Source organism: Suncus etruscus, chromosome 4, assembly GCF_024139225.1.
Source record: "Suncus etruscus isolate mSunEtr1 chromosome 4, mSunEtr1.pri.cur, whole genome shotgun sequence".
Lineage (NCBI taxonomy): Eukaryota > Metazoa > Chordata > Mammalia > Eulipotyphla > Soricidae > Suncus > Suncus etruscus.
Genome location: NC_064851.1, coordinates 111,491,747 through 111,510,648, shown reverse-complemented (window position 1 = coordinate 111,510,648; position 18,902 = coordinate 111,491,747). Strand labels below are relative to the sequence as shown.

Sequence of the window (18,902 nt, the reverse complement as noted above, 5' to 3'; positions counted from 1 at the left end):
TGAAATCATTTCACAGAAATTTTCTATAAGCCTATTTTAGAACTTAATATTTTGTTGGAATTTTGTTTGGTTGTGGCCGTCTATCTTTTTCTCTGGAACATGCTGTGCTCATTTATGTGTCCATCAGACTTGCCTGGACAGTGTGTTTATTCCCTGGGCCTTTTATTAGAATGCCGGCAACAACAGCCTTATAAAAATACTGATTCTAGCTTTTAACAAACTTTTTTTTTTTTGCTTTTTTTATCAGAGGGAAGAAATTTCACTTTGCAATGTATTTTTTTTAATTTACATGGTCAAAATATATTGTTCAGTGGATCATAAGGAGTCAAATGCAGAGAATACTTAGGAAGAGAAAAGCAAGAAAAGTCCTCTATGGCATAAAAGATAGGGATGACGTCTAGGGAATTTCCCTGACTGATTTAAGCCATTAATTCTATAACTATTCTGCCAACCACATAATTAAAATGGAATAAACTAAGAAATTCCATTTATTTATTTATTGAAGTTATTTCCTTCACTGTTTGACAAGGGCCACATAGGTGAAGATATTTCAGATCTGCGAGAATCATGAATAAACAGACAAAACAGCAGAGCTCTAAACCTTTCCAGCCACTCCACCACCCTCTGCTGGAGGAAGCCTCGCGCTAGGGCCAGGCATCCTTGTTCTCCCCGCTGATTCCCGTTGCCAGGTAACCAGCACTCCGGCTCCCGGTCTCCTGGGGTCAAGAGCCTGCTTCCGCCTTTTCCCGGACTTGTCCAATCAGAGACCGGTATTGCTGTCACGGGGTTCTTGGAGGGCGGTGCCAGGATTATAAAACGCTCAGCGGTTGGTGGATGGAGCCCTAGGTCCCGCCTCCTAAGGACGGCGGGCGCGGCTGCTCCACCTCCGGGAGTGGCCCGGGCCAAGGGGCGGGGCGGGGCGGGCCGTGCTGGAGCTTTAGCCGCGCTCGCTTCAGCACCTCCCGCTGTCCGCGGCTGCTGGCGCGCCTTCTCCTACTACAGGTAAGAAAGATCTGGGCTGTCCACCGGTGGGAATCCAATTGCTTTGGGCATCGTGTTCATGGGCCTTCGCGGCGCGCGGCCCCGCGAGCATCACGACCCGTGGCTTTTGTGTATCCTCAACGCTGCTCACGACGACGCCTCATTGGCTACTGGCCCCGGAGTTCTAAAGTCACAGTCGCCGCCAGCAACTACTACTACTGCCCGTGCGGTGATCAGCGGTGCTCCTAAGGAGTTTTGAATTGGGGTTTTGAATTTGGAAGTGCTGCGTGGCTAGGGAGCGCCCAGTGTTCTTGCAGGCGACCCCCCCCCCCCCCCGCCATCTGTCAATGGACCTGCACTATGGAAAGTGGTCTTTACTTAACTCAGGAGGTACCTAGGATACTTGGAGCAAAAACAAAGGAGGAGTGCCATCGAATAAAAAGGCCTGTCTCCTAGGACAGAATCCATAAAAGTGCAGCCTTTTCTGTGTTTGCATACAAAGTCCAGCAGCTTTTTTTTTGTCATGCAGATATTAAATAAAAATAACAAATATTTTACTAGGCAGCTGCAATGAGGTTTTGTGGTTTTGAACTACATCCAGCAGAGCTCAGGGTTTACTACTGTTCTACACTCAGGGAATAACTGATGAGCTCCCGGGACCACATACCTCTGGGGTACAGGGTTTCAAATCCTGGTCTATCGGTCGCGTGCAAGGCAAGAGATCTACCTGCTGTACTATGGAGCCGGTCCCTGGCCTTACTCTGTGATGCATTTTCTTTATCCTATTTGTGTTAATAATAAAAATGTTTGTCTTTTTTTTACATATTGATTCAAAGTACTAACACTATGAAATATTTTTTTTAACAAAGGGAGTTGAAAACTACGTGTAACCAAATATTTGGATTTTTGGATTTTTTTTATTTGGGGGTCACACTCAACTCTGTTGATGTGTTGATGTTTTACTTCTGGCTCTCTTCAGGGCTTACTCCTGGCAGTGCTCAGGGAAATCCTCATGGAGCATAGAATAGAATCTGGATGGAATCTGGATTGTCTGTGGGCAAGACAAGTACTTTAGCCATAGAAGCTCTCTAGCCCTTAAAGCAATTAAGTTGGAATGCAATTTAGTGATAGCTTGGATTACTTATCAAAAGTTAGTCTCAATGCTTTGATACTTGACTATGTGCTTAAGTGGCTGTCTTTAAGAAGGGTTCGAAGATAGATATTCTAATTATGAGTCTTCAGTCGTCTCAGTATTTCAACAGTACCCTTCGGAAAAAATGAAATCCTGGGGCTGGGAGCGATATAGCATAGCGATAGGGCGCCTTGCATGTGACCTAGAATGGACCTAGGTTTGATCCCCTGGCACCATATAGGAGCGCATAGTCAGGAAGAACTCCTGAGCATCACAGGGTGTGCCCCAAAAACTAAAAAAAAAAAGAAAAAAGAAAGAAAAAGGAAATCATTTAACAGGTTTCATAAACAAAATTACAGATCTTTCTAGAACACCTGAAATAATTGCCAGTTAGTTTTCCAGTAAGTTTACCTAAAGAAAAGTTTGCCTTTAGGGACCTTCTAAAGTTTGCCTTTAGAATGCAGCTATTCTTTGGGGGGAGGTTATTTTGAAAATTCTCTTCTGGTACCCATATCTAATTTGTGGTTCACAGTTCTCCAGAGTCTCAACCAAGAGAGACTAATTCAAGGGATGAGCTGAGAACACAGGATAGTTTTAGGTATTGCCTTAGCACAACTCTGGTCTAGGGGAGCTGATTGAAGACTTAACTCTGCTGTGAGAAAAAGTGCTCTCTCAAATCCTGAAACCCTGACTCACTTTTATCCTCTTTGATTGAAGGCAGGTATCTGACACACCTGGTATTATTCTCTGTCTTTATTTATTTATTTATTTATTTATTTATTATTATTATTATTATTATTATTATTTTGGTTTTTCAGGCCACACCCGTTTGATGCTCAGGGGTTACTCCTGGCTAAGCGCTCAAAAATTGCCCCTGGCTTGGGGGGACCATATGGACGCCGGGGGTTCGAACCGCGGTCCTTCCTTGGATAGCGCTTGCAAGGCAGACACCTTAACTCTAGTGCCACCTCGCTGGCCCCTATCTCTCTCTCTTTTTTTTTTTTTTTTTTTTTTTGGTTTTTGGGTCACACCCGGCAGCGTTCAGGGATCACTCCTGGCTCGATGCTCAGAAACCGCTCCTGGCAGGCTTGGGGTACCATCTGGGGTGCCGGGATTCGAACCGCCAACCTTCTGCTTGCAAGGCAAACGCCTTACCTCCATGCTATCTCTCCGGCCCCCTCTATCTCTTTCTTGAACTAAGTTCTAAACGTGTCTGAGAATTCAACAACATTAACAGAAACATACTTCCATGATTGTTTAGAGATTCAAGTTGCAAATGTAGGCTTTAGGTCATTGCATTAAGCTCAAGGAAGTTCCTGAAATTGTAATAAGCAAGTATCAATTTTAAGCAGCATAAGCCTGAAGAAAACTAAATTTTTTTAATGTCAGAAAAGTATTGATTCAAAAGATACTTGGCATAACTTGGTATGTTTTTCCACCTGTCTCTATCAATAGACTTTCTTTTCACGTCACTTTTCAGGAAACACATTTTTTATTCTTTTTAAAAATTTTTAAATATAAATTCTTTATTAAAGCACCATGATTACAAACATGATTGTAGTTGGGTTTCAGTAATAAAAAAGAACACCTCACTTCACCAGTGCAACATTCCCACCACCAATGCTCCCCTCCCTCCTTCCCATCCCTTGCCTGTGTTTGAGACAGGCATTTTACTATAGTTATTTTTTTTTAAGAAAACTAAATTCTTTAGGGAGATCTTAAATAAACTCCATGAACTTATCATGTGTTAAAATCACTAGTTGATTTTTGTTTGTCTGATTTTATCTTGTGATATTTTGGGATAATCATATAATTCACCTAGGAAAAAACCAGCAACAACTAGGGAAATTCTTTAAGAACTCTGAAAATAACATTATGTGTATTTACTTGAATGTTAAAAAGACATCCTTATATTCTTTTTTTCTTTTTAATAATGAAAAATAGATGTGCTAAGTTGTTTTTGTTTTTGTTTTTTATTTTTTGCCTGTTAAGTCACATCATTTCTTTAAAATGCCACAAGTTGATTTAATTTACAAGAGTGTTTTCAAATTCCTCAACTCCCAGGAGAAGGACTATTTGGATCTTAGTCTTTTTGTTTTTTTTTTTTTTTTTTTTTAAGTACTCTGTATTGGGTAATTTCACTTCAGTGCAGAGAATCTGGAGGCAGTTTTTAAGCTGCTCAGAAAAGAGTATCTTTTATTTCGCATAGTTTTATTTCTGTTTATGTTATTGTTTTGTTCGTTGATAGGCAATAGAAGTCCAACAGGAATTGTTATGTCCCTGTTATGTTTCTTGATAGGTAGAAGTCCAGCAGGAATAATTAGGCTGCCACTTTCAATTACATGAGTGCAAATTCTCCAGGCCAACCAACTTTATGAGTTTACATTTTATATTAGAGACTAGTTTGACAATTTTGAAGGATTCACATTCAGCATTATTGAAAAGTTGATGTATTTGTGAAAGCTCACAGAAAAAAAATCAGTTTGTTCATGATTTTTCAAAATAAACAATACAACCATGTCCAAGCAATGCTGCTAATTTCTGTGATTGATGTACCATCATTTATTTTGAGATGAGACCATGTGGTTTCTAGTGTGTCTTCAGAAGATGTTGAGGGATCTATGAGAAGCGTCTTAATCCATGGGCATCATCTGGGGAGAACGGGAGGAATCATTCATTAAATCTGTCCCATTTGGCTCCAAAAGTAAATATTAAACTAAAAGTTGACTGGCACTTTTAGTGACAGTGACAATGCTGTGTTACCCGAAAATCACATGGCAATTGCGAGCTCTCTCCCTCTTGATGTGAATGTCCCTTGGAGATTCATGTATAACAAATTAGATAGGGATACTTGGAGAGAATTTGAGAAATTCCCCCAAGAATGTGCTCTGCAGAGAAACAAAACCCCAAGGTTGCCCTTTTTCTTGGAGTCACTTCAAATGTTTTAGAAGGATTTATAACTGGTTGCAAAAATCATATGGGTAATGTTAGACTAGAGAGATATAACACACATGGTTGGGTGTTTGCTTCCCAGGTAGGAGTATTATCTCTGACACCCAGGGTAGCTCCAGCACTGACAAGAGTGATCCTTGAGCATGCAGTCAACCTCATAGAAGGTTCCTAAATTAAAAATAAATGTTGTTAGGGAGATGCTATAAAATGAATGGTTCGACTTTGATCTTGTATACTAAAAGGAAAAACATGAGTGATGTCATGACTGTTAGAAAGATAAGGAACATCCTCTTGGGAGATGTGATTGTCATTAGGGAAAACAGAGTTTCTCTGGCTATTTTCAATGTGTACACACAAGGCAGAAGAGCAATTCAAACATTTCCAAGAGTCTTAAACTTCAAAAAAAAAAAAAAAAAAGGCAACTGAAATTGAAACTATATCTGGCACTTGACATTTTGATGTTACATAATCAGCTACTTGAGAGAAAATTTTAAAAATAATAATAGTAAATTTCTTTGAATTGTTTTGCATGTATTTACATAGTGTGATATAGTAGCTTTATTTTCTCCTAAAACTCTGGAATTTTGCTTTCCAGTGTAAGATTGAGACATAGCATAGGAAACAGCAATAATCAGTTAGATTACTTGGGGGAGGATTTCTCAATGATGTTTACTATTAGAATGATGGTTATTTGTCATATTTTGAAGTATCTTTTCTTAAACCACTATATCTGCTCACCTCCAGAACTGGTAAATTCCACATGTGATTCAGTTATTGAAACTTCATATGTAATTGCCATGTGCTATTATTAACTGAAATCTATGAAGTAATTCTTGAAAAGTCAGTACTGAAAAATGTAAAATATCAGTGTTAATAAACAGCTATATTTAACTACTAGCATTTTGTGTATAATGTTCTATCATCAGTAATTATTACTCTAGCTAATTTTTAGAAGGAATTACCTCTGAAATTCCCATTTGTCTGAGGACATAGTTTTTAGCATATGAACTCTTAAGTAAATTTGTAGCACATCCATTCTATATAATTGTCCTTTCTTAAATAATACAACCTTGTATTTATTAAACTTTTGATAATTTTTATTCTTTCTGCCCGGTATGTGAAAAATACTGCCAATGGTAACCCTGAATTTCACAGACAGTTAAGCCTGAAGTTCTTTTCCACTAAAAACAGACAAAAGTTAGTTTACCAATAAAAGATTAATTAGAAAGAATCAGGATTCTTAAGTTTACAGTATAATTTTTTTTGTTTGTTTTTGGGCCACACCCGGCAGTGCTCAGGGGTTACTCCTGGCTGTCTGCTCAGAAATAGCTCCTGGCAGGCACAGGGGACCATATGGGACACCGGGATTCGAACCAACCACCTTTGGTCCTGGATTGGCTGCTTGCAAGGCAAACGCCACTGTGCTATCTCTCCGGGCCCTACAGTATAATTTTTGACATAACTTATCAAGCCCTTTTTTAATTAAAAAGGGTCCTACTTATAGAACTACCATGTATTTGCTTATAATTAATTATATGTGTAACCTTGTATATTTTTTGTTATGACACATTTATTACTTTCATGTCCTCTCCTTCAAGGGAATGTTTACTTAATTCTTCATCTATTTATGGGTAACAAATATGTATGTCTTCCCTCTTCTTTGGGTGATTTAGAATTATGACACTGAGAGCCATTGTTTGAATGCTTAAAGAAGTGAAATGGAGTATTTCTGCTGGAGGACTGCCTCAAAAGTAAAGTACATGTTTTCAGGAAGTAAATTAGGGAGGGAGGGAGGAAAGGAGGGAAGAAAAGATGGAAGGAGGGAGTAAAGAAGGAAGAAAGGAAGGAACAAGGTTGAAAATAAGTTCCAAATTCCAGTTCAAGGGAGTATATAATCCTCTAAGTACCTAAAGAAATATAATTCCATATTACAAATTCATATTTTTTATTTTTGTGACTAAAATGCAGGGAAGAATAAAAAGCAATTTATAGATGAAATAGTAAGCATGTCAATGGATGGTGGAATAAAGGCCTTCTCTGCTTTCTCATCTCTGTATCTATCATAATCTTTAGTGCCTTGCTGTTAGGTATAACTCCTACTTTGTTCACCCAGTTAGAATTCTTGCTTGTGGTATATATGGTCATAGATAAGCCCAAACTACAATGTCAGATTTTTTTCTTGGTTTTAAAAGTGTATGGATCTGGTTGCCTAGGCCCTATTCCCTGTGGCACTGAGCCAACCAGGCCAGATGGTTCAATGCTTGGTCTGTACTTACCTCCTAGAAGGCTGAAGGGGACCAGGACAATACCCAGAAGTGCTTAATGGACATTGGTCTCTTCTCAGCAGTGCTCAGTTTTAGAAACCAAACTTGAGTCCTTTTATATTACAGGGCCTGCACCTCTGAATATTGAGCTCCTCAAACATCACTTCATTTGTCTCTATTTTCTCCCTAATCTGGACTTACAGGTTAAATCTGTCCTGCTGTGATCTGTTATATCATCTGAGTTTTTAAAAACACGATGACTTGACACGTGTTGGGATTATTTGGTAAAAATGTTCTGTTAGGCTTAGGAAATGTAAATTTAGAAATGAGAGAAATTTAAGAGGTTAATATCTTTGTGTAGGAGACACAAGAGGCAGGTTTTCTGTTAAATTATCTTTCCCATTGTTGATCTAAGTCAGAAGTTCTCCATATTTGTGGTTATATATAAATAATAGAATAATGTTAAAGAAGAACCTTGAAGAATATTCTACCCTGAGTTTTTGATTTATCAAGTTTATGGTGTGATCCAGGAATATGCATTTTTAGCAGGTTGATTGGTTAACTCTAATGTACAAGACCCAAGAATTATACTTAGAAATGTACCAATTTAGAGTCCTTAAAAACCTTTTATGCTTAATAATTTATGATGATACATATATCAGTATGCAGAGTGGTCACTTGATATATATATATATATTTGAATTACATAAACTTGGCTAAGAGTAAGTGTAATATATTTGAATTCTTCATTGAATTTAAGGTTCAAATACCTGTAATTTTCACTCAGATATTTTTCTTTTATTTTTTAATAATTTCTTTATTTAAACACCATGATTACAAACATAATTGTAGTTGGATTTTAGTCATAACAAGAGCGCCCCCTTCACTGTGCAACCTTCTCATCACCAATACACCCATCTCTTCCCACCCTACCCCCCTGTATTCAAGAGAGGCTTTCTACATCCCTCACTCACTGACATTGTTATGATAGTTCTCAGTGTAGTTATTCTCTAACTGTACTCTTGTGATGAGCTTCATATCTTGAGCTGGACCTTCCAGCCCTCATCTCTGGGAGTTATTTCAAGAGACTATTCTGTGTCTCTCTCTCCCTCTGACTAATTTTACTCAGCATAATAGATTCCATGTGCATCCATGTATAGTAAAATTTTATGGTCTCATCTCTCCTGACGGCTGCGTAATATTCTATTGTGTATATGTACCACAGTTTCTTTAGCCATTCATCTGTTGAAGGGCATCTTTGTTGTTTCCAGAGTCTGGCTGTTGTAAAAAAGTGCTGTGAGGAAGGGATTTTTGTATTGTATTTTTATGTTTCTAGAGTATATCCCTATGAGTGGTATAACTGGGTCAAATGGGAGCTGAATTTCCAGTTATTTTTTTTTTTAGGAATCTCTATATTGTTTTCCATTAGGACTGGACTAGAAGGCATTCCCACCAGCAGTTACTTTCTTCCCACACATCCCTGCCAGCACTGATTGTTCTCGTTCTTTGTGATGTGTGCCAATCTCTGTGGTGTGATATGGTACCTCATTGTTGTTTTGATTTGCATCTCCCTGATGATTAGTGATGTAGAGAATTTTTTCATGTGCCCTTTGGCCATTTGTATTTCTTCTTTGACAAAGTGTTCATTTCTTCTCTCCATTTTTTGATGGGGTTAGATTTTTTTTTCTTGTTAAGTTCTGTCAGTATTTTGTATATCTTATATATTAGCCCCTTATCTGATGGATATTGGGTGAAAAGCTTCTCCCATTCTGTGGGTATCTTTTGTATCCTAGGCATTATTTCCTTTGAGAAGAAGAAGCTTCTCAGCTTAATATAGTCCCATTTGTGTATCTTTGCTTCTACTTGTTTGGAGAGTGCCGTTTCTTCCTTGAAGATGCATTTAGTTTCAATGTCATGGAGTATTTTACCTATGTGTTGTTCTATATACCTTATGGTTTAAGGTCTTTAATCCATTTGCATTTGACCTTGGTGCATGGAGTTATCTGGAGGTCTGAGTTCGTTTTTTTTGCAAGTGGCTGACCAGATGTGGCAACACCACTTGTTGAAGAGGCTTTCCTTGCTCCATTTTGCATTTCTTGCCCCTTTATCAAAGATTAATTGGTTGTATATCTGGGGAGCATTCTCTGAATACTCTAGTCTATTCTACTGATCTGAGGGTTTATCTTTATTCCAATACCATGCTGTTTTAATGTCACTCACATATTTTTCTAAGAAAGATAAATAGAAAATTGTTTTATAAGTTTTTGCATGTATTATAATATATTTCAATTTTTTCAAATGATATTTTGACTATTTATAGAAGACAGAGAGCACATTGGTTTTGATTTTAAAACTGTAGCACAGTGATGAGGTATAATTCCAATGGATGCCTTCCCAATTATATATAATATTAAAAGAAGTCTTATGTCTAGGGAAGTCAAAGTACAAATTTATCATTTGAAAGTGGAATAGTTTTTTTTTTTGTTTTTTGGGGCACACACCAGGTGGTCTCCTAACTTTGTGCTCAGGTATCATTCCTGAAGATACTTGAAACCTGGGCCATTGCATGCAAGGCAAATGCACTACTCACTTTCTATTGCTCTGGCCTCTAAATATACAATAATTTTATTTAAAATATCAATATTTATTATTTGTTCATTTTGTTTATATTTAAGTACTTGTTATTTGTTTTTATAATTTAAAGGTAATAAAATGCATATATCAGTTCATTGTTCTATACGTGGATGGTATACAGACTGGAGGATAGTATCCCGATAAAACAATTTCGAAGAAGTTATGATTGATGTCTAGTATATACATAAGGCATAGAATTCAAGGAAATTTTGAGAAATCAAAAGGAAAATAAGGGAAGAACTGAAAAAAGCAGTTTTCCAGAAGTCAAGTAAAGAGTTTCAAGAGAATGGGTTGACTTTGAATGACAGCTTCTGCTACTCCTTTTGAATGGTTTCAAGCCAAGTGAAAGAAGAAATATTTGACCATACGAGTCAATGAATTTGCTAATAAAAATCTAGCTCTTGGAGCCAGAGTGATGGTGCAGTGGTAGGGTATTTGCCTTGCATGTGGCTGCACTCAGTGGACCTCAGTTTGATCCCCTGGCATCCCATATGGTCCCCCAAGCCAGGAGCGATTTCTGAGCACATAGCCAGGAGTAACTCTGAGTGTCACCAGATGTGATCCAAAATTAAAAAAAAAAATCTGGCTCTTAAATTCTCAACAGAGTAATTAATTATCCTCTTTTTATATGGTCTTTCTCACATACTTGACCTATTTGAAAATGTTTCTTTTAAAAGCCAATAGGAGGGGCAGGAGCAGTGACATAAGGGGTAAAGTGTCTGCCTTGCTGACGCTAGCCTAGGACGGACCACAGTTCGATCCCATGGCGTCCCATATGGGCCCCCAAGCCAGGAGCAATTTCTGAGCACATAGCCAGTAGTAACTAACCCCTGAACATCATCGAGTATGGCTGAAAACAAACAAAAAAAAAGCCAATAGGAGCCTCTTTGGGGGGCGGAGGGAGTTGGTAAAAGGAGCCTCGGGCCATTCCTTGTGACACTTGGACCCCAGTGGATCACTCTCGTTGCACCAAGGTGCAGGTTGCAGGCAGGGTGGGACAGTGGGCAGAGGCCGTGGTATATGATAATGGGAACTGGACTCAGTGCCTCTCAGGTGCTTACCCATGTGACTTCCTTTTTTCTTGATTTGTCCCTTAAGCATGTTATTGCCTCTTTAGATATATTATGTTATCTGAAATATTTATGTCTAGCTGATTTTTTATTTGGCCCCTGATGTCTATCAGTGACTGCTCTGACATGTCTATATATCTTTTTTATTTTTCATTTTTGGATTTTGGGCCATACCCGGTGAAGTACAGGGAACTCCTGGCTGTGCTCAAAAATCGCTCCTGGCTTGGGGGACCATATGAGATGCCGGGGATCAAACCGAGGTCCATTCTAAGTCAACCGTATGCAAGGCAAATGCCCTACTGCTCTGCCACAGCTTCGGCCCCAACATATTTAATATCTTATAACTTCTGTCATATTAGCATATCTTCACTCTGATCTGGCCTTCTTCTTAAACTCCCTCTTTCAATAGAGACTGCAGGTCACCTAGGAGGGCAGCTGAGGTCCTCAGATGTCTGCTTGGAGTCCTTCTCCCTTACTTCCCACTAGGTTATCATTTATCATCATTTCTTACCTACCTCTTTTATCTATCTATCTATTTATCTATCTATCTATCTATCATCTATCTATCTATCATCTATCTATCATCTATCTATCTATCTATCTATCTATCTATCTATCTATCTATCTATCTATCTATCTATCTATCTATCTATCTATCTATCTATCTATCTATCTATCTATCTATCTTACCTACCTCTTTTTGCCTTGCCTTGTCTCCCTCACAAACTTTTTATAAAAGTGCTTAGGGAATATTTTTAGACAACACAATCAGATGAAAACATTTCAAATGTTTACTTCAAAGATTCACTGGAGTAGTAGATGACCTCAGCACAACACAAGTTGGAGTGATCCAGATAGGGAGTCCTTGTCTTCTGTGTTACCTATTCAGCCAACTGGAATGTTCATTGGCTCACCATTGGGTGATTCCTCCATGCAGCCTTTATGTATCCAAAGTGGAAGATCATAAATTGTAGGAGGATTTTCACCTTTTAACTCATTATTAGATTCAGGTTTTAATGGAAATCCACAGCTCTTATTATGTACTGACATTTCCATCTTTGTTACCCCCCTCTGCTTACTTGTCCAGTCTCACTCCTGAGTATTTTCCTTGTACTTTTCCTTTCTTATTAGACTACCATACACATATATTCAGCTTTTCCGCATATAATGTCAGTTTTTGATTACTGTGAAAATTTATTTACCTTTTCATTTTTCTCTGTGCATTCATTTTGGTCCAATCCTGTTTATATTTCTCTGTACAGATACTGACTCCTGCTATATCCAGTAATAAATTAATCCACTGATATCTAAAGCTTGTATTTATTTTTTAATAATATCTTTATTTAAGCACCATGATTACAGATATGTTTGTAGTTGGATTTCTATTGTTTCATGTTTATTTTCTTTTAGATATTCCATTTCTTGCACTTAAAATACTTTCATATTTAATTGTTGCACTTATAACTTCACTCTAAACTTACCTAGCATCCTAAACTTTAAAATCTTTTAATTTTTTGTTAATTTTTATTTTTTAAGATTTTTAAAGTACTTGTATATTTTATTTTCATTATGTTGTTACAAGTCATTGAACTAAATAGTAAGTGGAGTGTTGTCAACTGTGTTGATTTATTACATAAGTAAGTTTGAGTTTTTGAATTGCTTTTTAGAGGGGGCTTTCATGCTTTTCAAGGTGTGTTGGCAGTATGAAATGCTTGAATGGGAACCCTTGGTCTAAACAGATCTCTACCATTGCTTAGGAGCATAGATGTACTCATACACAGTTCCACAAGATCATTGGGATTAAGGAATTAAAGCTTCTATTATGGGCATTGACTTAAATTCATTGTTAATCATGTTAATCATGTTGACAACAGTCATTTAATTCCTTTTGAAGCCCAGAAGACTATGTGTATCCTTAATGTAGTTCCTAATCTAGTTTCAAGCTTCCTTTAATTTGTATTCTAGCTACTAGTTTTAACTCATTTTCTGCCAGAATGTTATTTATTCTTTGGGGTTGATCTTCTTTATCTACTTGACCTGATATCACTTCTAAAAATACTTACAGATTAAAACAAGTATTACCATATGAAAAAAAGAGACGAGTGAATGTGTTCTGAAATATCCTCACTGGGAACAATAAGTGGGGCAGGAAACTCTATGGGAAAATAAAAAGATAAAAATGTCCAGGAGAAAATTCATTTAGAAAATATAATTCAATTATATTGTGTCTCTACATGTATAACTTCATCTCAGGCTATTCTCCACCCCGCTACCCTTCTAATTGTGTTTGTCTTCGAAAGCACTGCTGTGGATTCTTAGTGTATAATTTCTTTTTATTTAGATTACATACCTGACAACTGAAATGTGCAGTTTTATGGTTTTGTAGTAGCAAAATATACTTATTAGCATAATTAGCATAAAGGAAACATTGCTAATGCTTTCTAGAAAGCCCCTTATGACTCCTTTCTGCTGTTATTTTCCTTTTCTTGAAGTCTCTTTTACTATGCATCTTTTTTTTTCAGGGGGAGAAAAACAGTTCTCCTCAGCCTCATGTTCTCTCTAATCTCTGGTACAGAGAGGAACAAATATGGGAAGATACAGTGTCAAATTTATGACGAACACTTTGCTTTGGATTACCAAACAGATGATCAAGCATTGGGTTTGTTGGATAATAAATAGGATAGCTTGCAAATACCAGTATTTCAGCGGATAGAGTCTCAGTCTTGGTCTGAGATGTCAGGTAAAACAGGAAAAAATATATAGGATCAAAAAAATGTGACTGTAACCAAGTTTTGGATATGTAGTACCACAGGTCATTTTCCTGTTTATAGGATTTTAAATGGGGGTTGTCATGCATGCTAATGTCCAGGTAGAAGAGAGAAGAAATAAACATTTTAGGCTATCATACAAAGAGGTTCTCATAAAATCACAGAGAACTTTTTATATTTTAATTTCAGGGAAGGGGATGCCTGTCCTGTTTCTTACATTTCTTCAGAAATGAAGATTGTCAGGAGTGATAAATGTATTTATTTTTTCCTAAAAAGTGGATGGTAGACCAAATAAATTTGAAAATAGTGTTCTAGAAAATAGTGTTCAATAATGATCAGTAAAATGGGAAATACAGGAGTACTTTGGGGATGTGCTAAAAAGAGAAACCTCACTTGAAGAGAGAAATTAGACTTTCCACATGTTTATCTTGAGTTCCCAAGGGAAAGTAGCATGATTTCTAGGTAGTTTCCAATGGTGCAGATTCCAATGGTGCAACAAGGGCTGGCTGAATGTTTTGAAGAAAACCACTGGTTTAAAGATTGACAAGATAGATTTGTTGGATATGTGCTAGATACAGGTCAAAGTGGAGTTTATTAAATAGTTTAGGACTTGAAATAGGATAAATAATACAGGAAAACAAAACAAGGAAGTTGCAAATTCAGTGGATAGGATAATTCAAGTGATTCCGGTCAGAGAGACAGGAGTCCTGGTCTATGTGGGAAGTAAAAAGGCTGAGCATAGAACCATGATCCAGATGTGGGAGTTTATCAAAAGGTAAACAAATTAAGCAAGAAATTTCAATAGAGCTATTCTCAAGCAGCATGTTCCAGGTCTTCCAGGTAAAAATATTAAAATTATTTTTGGGAAACCAGGAAGAAGAAAAGAATTTTGTGGAAGAATGCCATGATCTATTTGCAAATATCTAGACTTCAGTTAAATCTATTTCCACCCAGCTAGAGTGAGTTATTTATATAGCACACAAATGTATCTTTGTTTTATTTTTCAATTTTTTTTGTTTGAGCAATGTGGTTTCCAATGCTGATAGTAATAGAAATTCAGGCAGATAGCATTCCAAAATGATATACCAGCAAAGTGTCAGTGTCCCTACACTAATGTCTCAGGCCACCTCCAATTTCTTCTCTGACCTCTTAGCAAAATGGGCTCAATGACTGCCTGTTACTAGTAACCATTTGTGTTTATTGCATAATTGCATGAGTGCATATTTTATATTCTCCATAGAAGCGTCAAATCACTTTAAAATTTGTCTCTCTCTGACTTCAATCAGCATGACCACCTCCAGTTCCATTCATGTTGCAGTGAATTGTAGAGTTTTGTTTTTTATTCTTCTGAGTAATATTCCACTGTGTGTGAAGTTAACTCATCTGACCTTGAGTATTAGGGTTGCTCTCAAATATTTGCTACTGGTCATTGCTGTGGATACAAGAGTGCATCTAACTTTCCTAAATAGTATTCTTGCATCTTGGGTAGAAGTTAAAAGTGTATTTGCATGGGGTTTTTTGCCCTGCATGCAGCTAACCCAGGTTTGATCCCCAGCATTTTGTATGGACCTCTGAGCACTGCCAGGAATGACTCCTGAGCACAGTCAGGAGTAGCCCCTGAGAACCACCAACTGCCCCCACCCCCACAAAAAGTGGAATGCTGGGTCATATGGAAGCCTAAGTCAACTTTTGTTTTCTAGAAATCTCCAGACTGGTTTTTTTTTTTTTGTTTGTTTGTTTTGTTTTTGGTGTGGAAACTGAACCAGTTAAATATTCTTACTAATGGTGGAAGAGAGTTTCTTTCTCCCACCCCCACCATTCGTAGTTGTTTCTGCTCTTCATGATGTGCTCCAGTCTCACTGGTGTGAGGTGATATCTCACTGTTGGTTTATTTCCCCAATGAGAGTGATGAGGAGCGTTGCCACATGTAGCGCTTACCACTCTGTATGTCTTTTTCAGCATATGTTTGTTCAGTTCCTCTCTCCATTTTTCAATGGGCTGTTTCTTTTGTTAAGTTTCATTAGTGCTTTATATATCTTGAACGTTAATTTTTTTCAAGTATATGGTGGGAATATAATTTCTTGCTGTTCATAAATGCCTTTTTATTCTAGTAATTTATTTTTAGTGTGGAAGCTTCTTAATTTTATAGGGTCCTTTTGGTTTCTTTTCACTTTTGTTTAGTCAGTGGCTTTGAATCATTGAAGGAGCTTTTGTTTCAATAGCACATAGTTTTCTTGGGGTAATTTATGGGTTTGACTTTAATTTTCAGGTCTTCACTCCATTTCTAATTAACTTTTGTTTAAGGTGTGAGATAAGAATCAGGATATTTGGGCCATGAGGTAACGCTAGAGGTAAGGTGTCTGCCTTGCAAGCGCTAGCCAAGGAAGGACCACAGCAATCCCCCGTCGTCCCATATGATCCCCCCAAGCCAGGGGCAATTTCTGAGCGCTTAGCCAGGAGTAACCTCTGAGCATCAAATGGGTGTGGCCTGAAAAACCAAAAAAAAAAAAAAAAAAGAATCAGGTTATTTATTTTGCTCTGGCTCCCAGTTTTTCCAACTCTATTCCACTTCATCTAAAATCCTTTGTTGAAGACTATTTGTCAGTATACCTGAAGGTTTATCTCTGGGCTCTTAAACTAGTATTAGCTTTCGGATAGGAAGGATGCAACAGGTAACTCAAAATCTCCCTTTTTTAACACATCTCACCTCCCTCACTCATTCTTTCTCTTTCATCCTTTCCCTACCTTGCTTCCTTTTTTCCCCAGACTAGGATTTGGTGAGTTTGATCAGGAAAAGATCACATGAACATTTCACACATTGGAAGCTCTTTAGTATTTTTTTTTTATTCACTTCTGGAAGAAAATTTTTCTTCCAGAGTTGAGTACTAATAAATAAACCAATTTTATGTGATTTTATTAGTCTCTAATGAAATGGCATGATGTCTTTAACACTCTGACTCAGCTGGGTAATATTCAGTTAACCAACAGTAAGGCTATTTACCATGCAAGTATGGGATAACCAGCACATTGTAATAGAAGTTTAATTTTGCATTGTGCATTTTTTGTTTGTTTATTTTATTGTTTGGGGGTTGCACCCAGCTGTATACAGGTTATCTACTGTCTTTGTTCTTAGGAATCACTCCTGGCAGGTTTGGGGGACCACATGGGGTGCTAGGGATTGAACCAGGGTTGGCCATGTGAAAGGGAAAAGCCCTACTTTCTCACTGCAACCATCCCTGTGGCCCCAATTGTGTGTTTTAACCCAGAAGCTTTCTTCCAAACTGATTGTTTTCTTGTGAATTTCCCGATTATTTTTAATGGGGCACTTTATAAATCATTTATTTAAAAAAAAGTTAAATATAAAATTTTTAACAATAAAAACTGCTTCATTAGCTTTTTTAGTGCATTGTTATACTATACAACAACATATACTTTTTCTTTTCTTACTTGAAGGTTTATCTTTCCTATTGGACAGTACTGCGATTATATTATTTGTAAATTATTAAAACTATTTCCACTGATATGTTTACACACTTGTAGTTGCTTGTACTAAATTATTTCATAAGGCAGTTTTGGTAAAGCTGTTTGGTTGAAACACATTGTTGTCACTTTAGGTGCTGCCTAATCTGATGTCAAGTTTCCAATTGCCTTGACTAAAGTAGAAGCAATTTTATGGCTTGGATGACTTACATTTCAAATTGGTTTGAGCAAGATGATTGGTATGAAGGACTACAAAGAGTAAGATTTATTTCTGTTGTAATTATAATTTTTCTTTGATTTTTTTCTTTTCATGCATCTGTATCTCTGTCATTTATATTGTAAACTTTTTTCGTTCTAACTTGTAAGAGTAAATAAGGTATCTAAAATTAGATTTTAAAACAGGTGATAAGACACTAGATAAGGGTAGCTACAGTTAAATTGTATAAAAATCATATTTTCATGTTCTATTTTTAGTTTATAGCTTGTCTTTATGTTTTTTGTTGAAATGGATATTTTTGACATAGTATGTTCTTAGTTTTTTTTCTAATAGAAATGGTGATTTCTTAGTAATGGGTGTGATTGCAGTAGAATTGACCATGCTAATGGCTTCTGTTTTTAGTTGGGTTTTAGAAATTTAGTCACAGGCTGCAATTTCAAGGTAAGAAAGATTAGGCCCAAAGAGACAGCTGATTCCTAGGAACAGGCTGAAAATCACAAGGACATTCCAATGTACACATATCTTGCTTTCCATCCTAGAGATACCTTGAAGGGAGGGGAAGGAGGTGGAACCAAATGATCATCTTACAATCAAACATCACATTCCAACGGGGACTCCTTGATTACCGAAGTGGGGAGATGGCCCTTGAAGATTAAGGAAGAATAATTGCACACAGTCAAAAAAGGATTAACACATAGATGAGAATAGGGTAAAATCTAGTTTAATGCTATTCTCACTTCTGTCACTGGTTTGCCTGAAGTAGAAACCTGGGACCTCAGACTCCCTCCTCCCAACAGCCCAGTACCTCCACTTTGGTCACATAGGGCACCTCCCCCCTGTTAGCATGGCACCCTCCCAGACCAAATCAGTACACGCCTAAAGACCACCTGGAGGTCCTACCCATATCACAAAAAATATCATAAGGATGAGGTCCTGTCCATATCACAAAATGCCATCAGGATGAGGGCTGGAATTAATGTCATAAAGGGGCTAGAATCGCCTTTTCCTGAGATTTTTATTGGTGATTTCAAACTGTAACACTTACATGTAACCTATGATATGTTTTGATTAGTGTACTCATTACCCTATGGTTTCCTTTAAATACTTGTATGTTTGAATGCTCCGGGTTTCATCATAGACCGAAAATCCTGCTGCGTCTGGCATCTATGGTGGACCCAGAGCACTCTGTGATTCGATAAACTTACATTTCCATTTGCATCCCTGAAGGTTTGTGGTCTCTGATTCAGATATTGGGCTTCCCGGACCCCAGGCATCCCCAGACCTCGGTCCCTTGGGGACCCCTCTGCCCCTTCCCCCGGAGTCTGGGCATCCCTGAACCTTGAACCTTCCTCGGTGCAAGGCTTTCTTTCACTTTTAACACTTTAAAATTCTTTTTAGTCAGAA

At 37.5% G+C, this 18,902-nt stretch overlaps 1 protein-coding gene across 1 annotated transcript in view; it reads left to right on the top strand.

The window, feature by feature from the left end:
- Window positions 1-919: 919 nt before the first annotated feature.
- The window catches only part of WDR17 (WD repeat domain 17), a 116,254-nt gene continuing 98,271 nt past the window's right edge, over window positions 920-18,902 (top strand). The window contains 2 exon segments of the mRNA XM_049771315.1: window positions 920-1,002; window positions 17,416-17,539. Coding sequence (XP_049627272.1) covers window positions 17,474-17,539 — 66 coding nt within the window. The 5' untranslated portion in view covers window positions 920-1,002; window positions 17,416-17,473.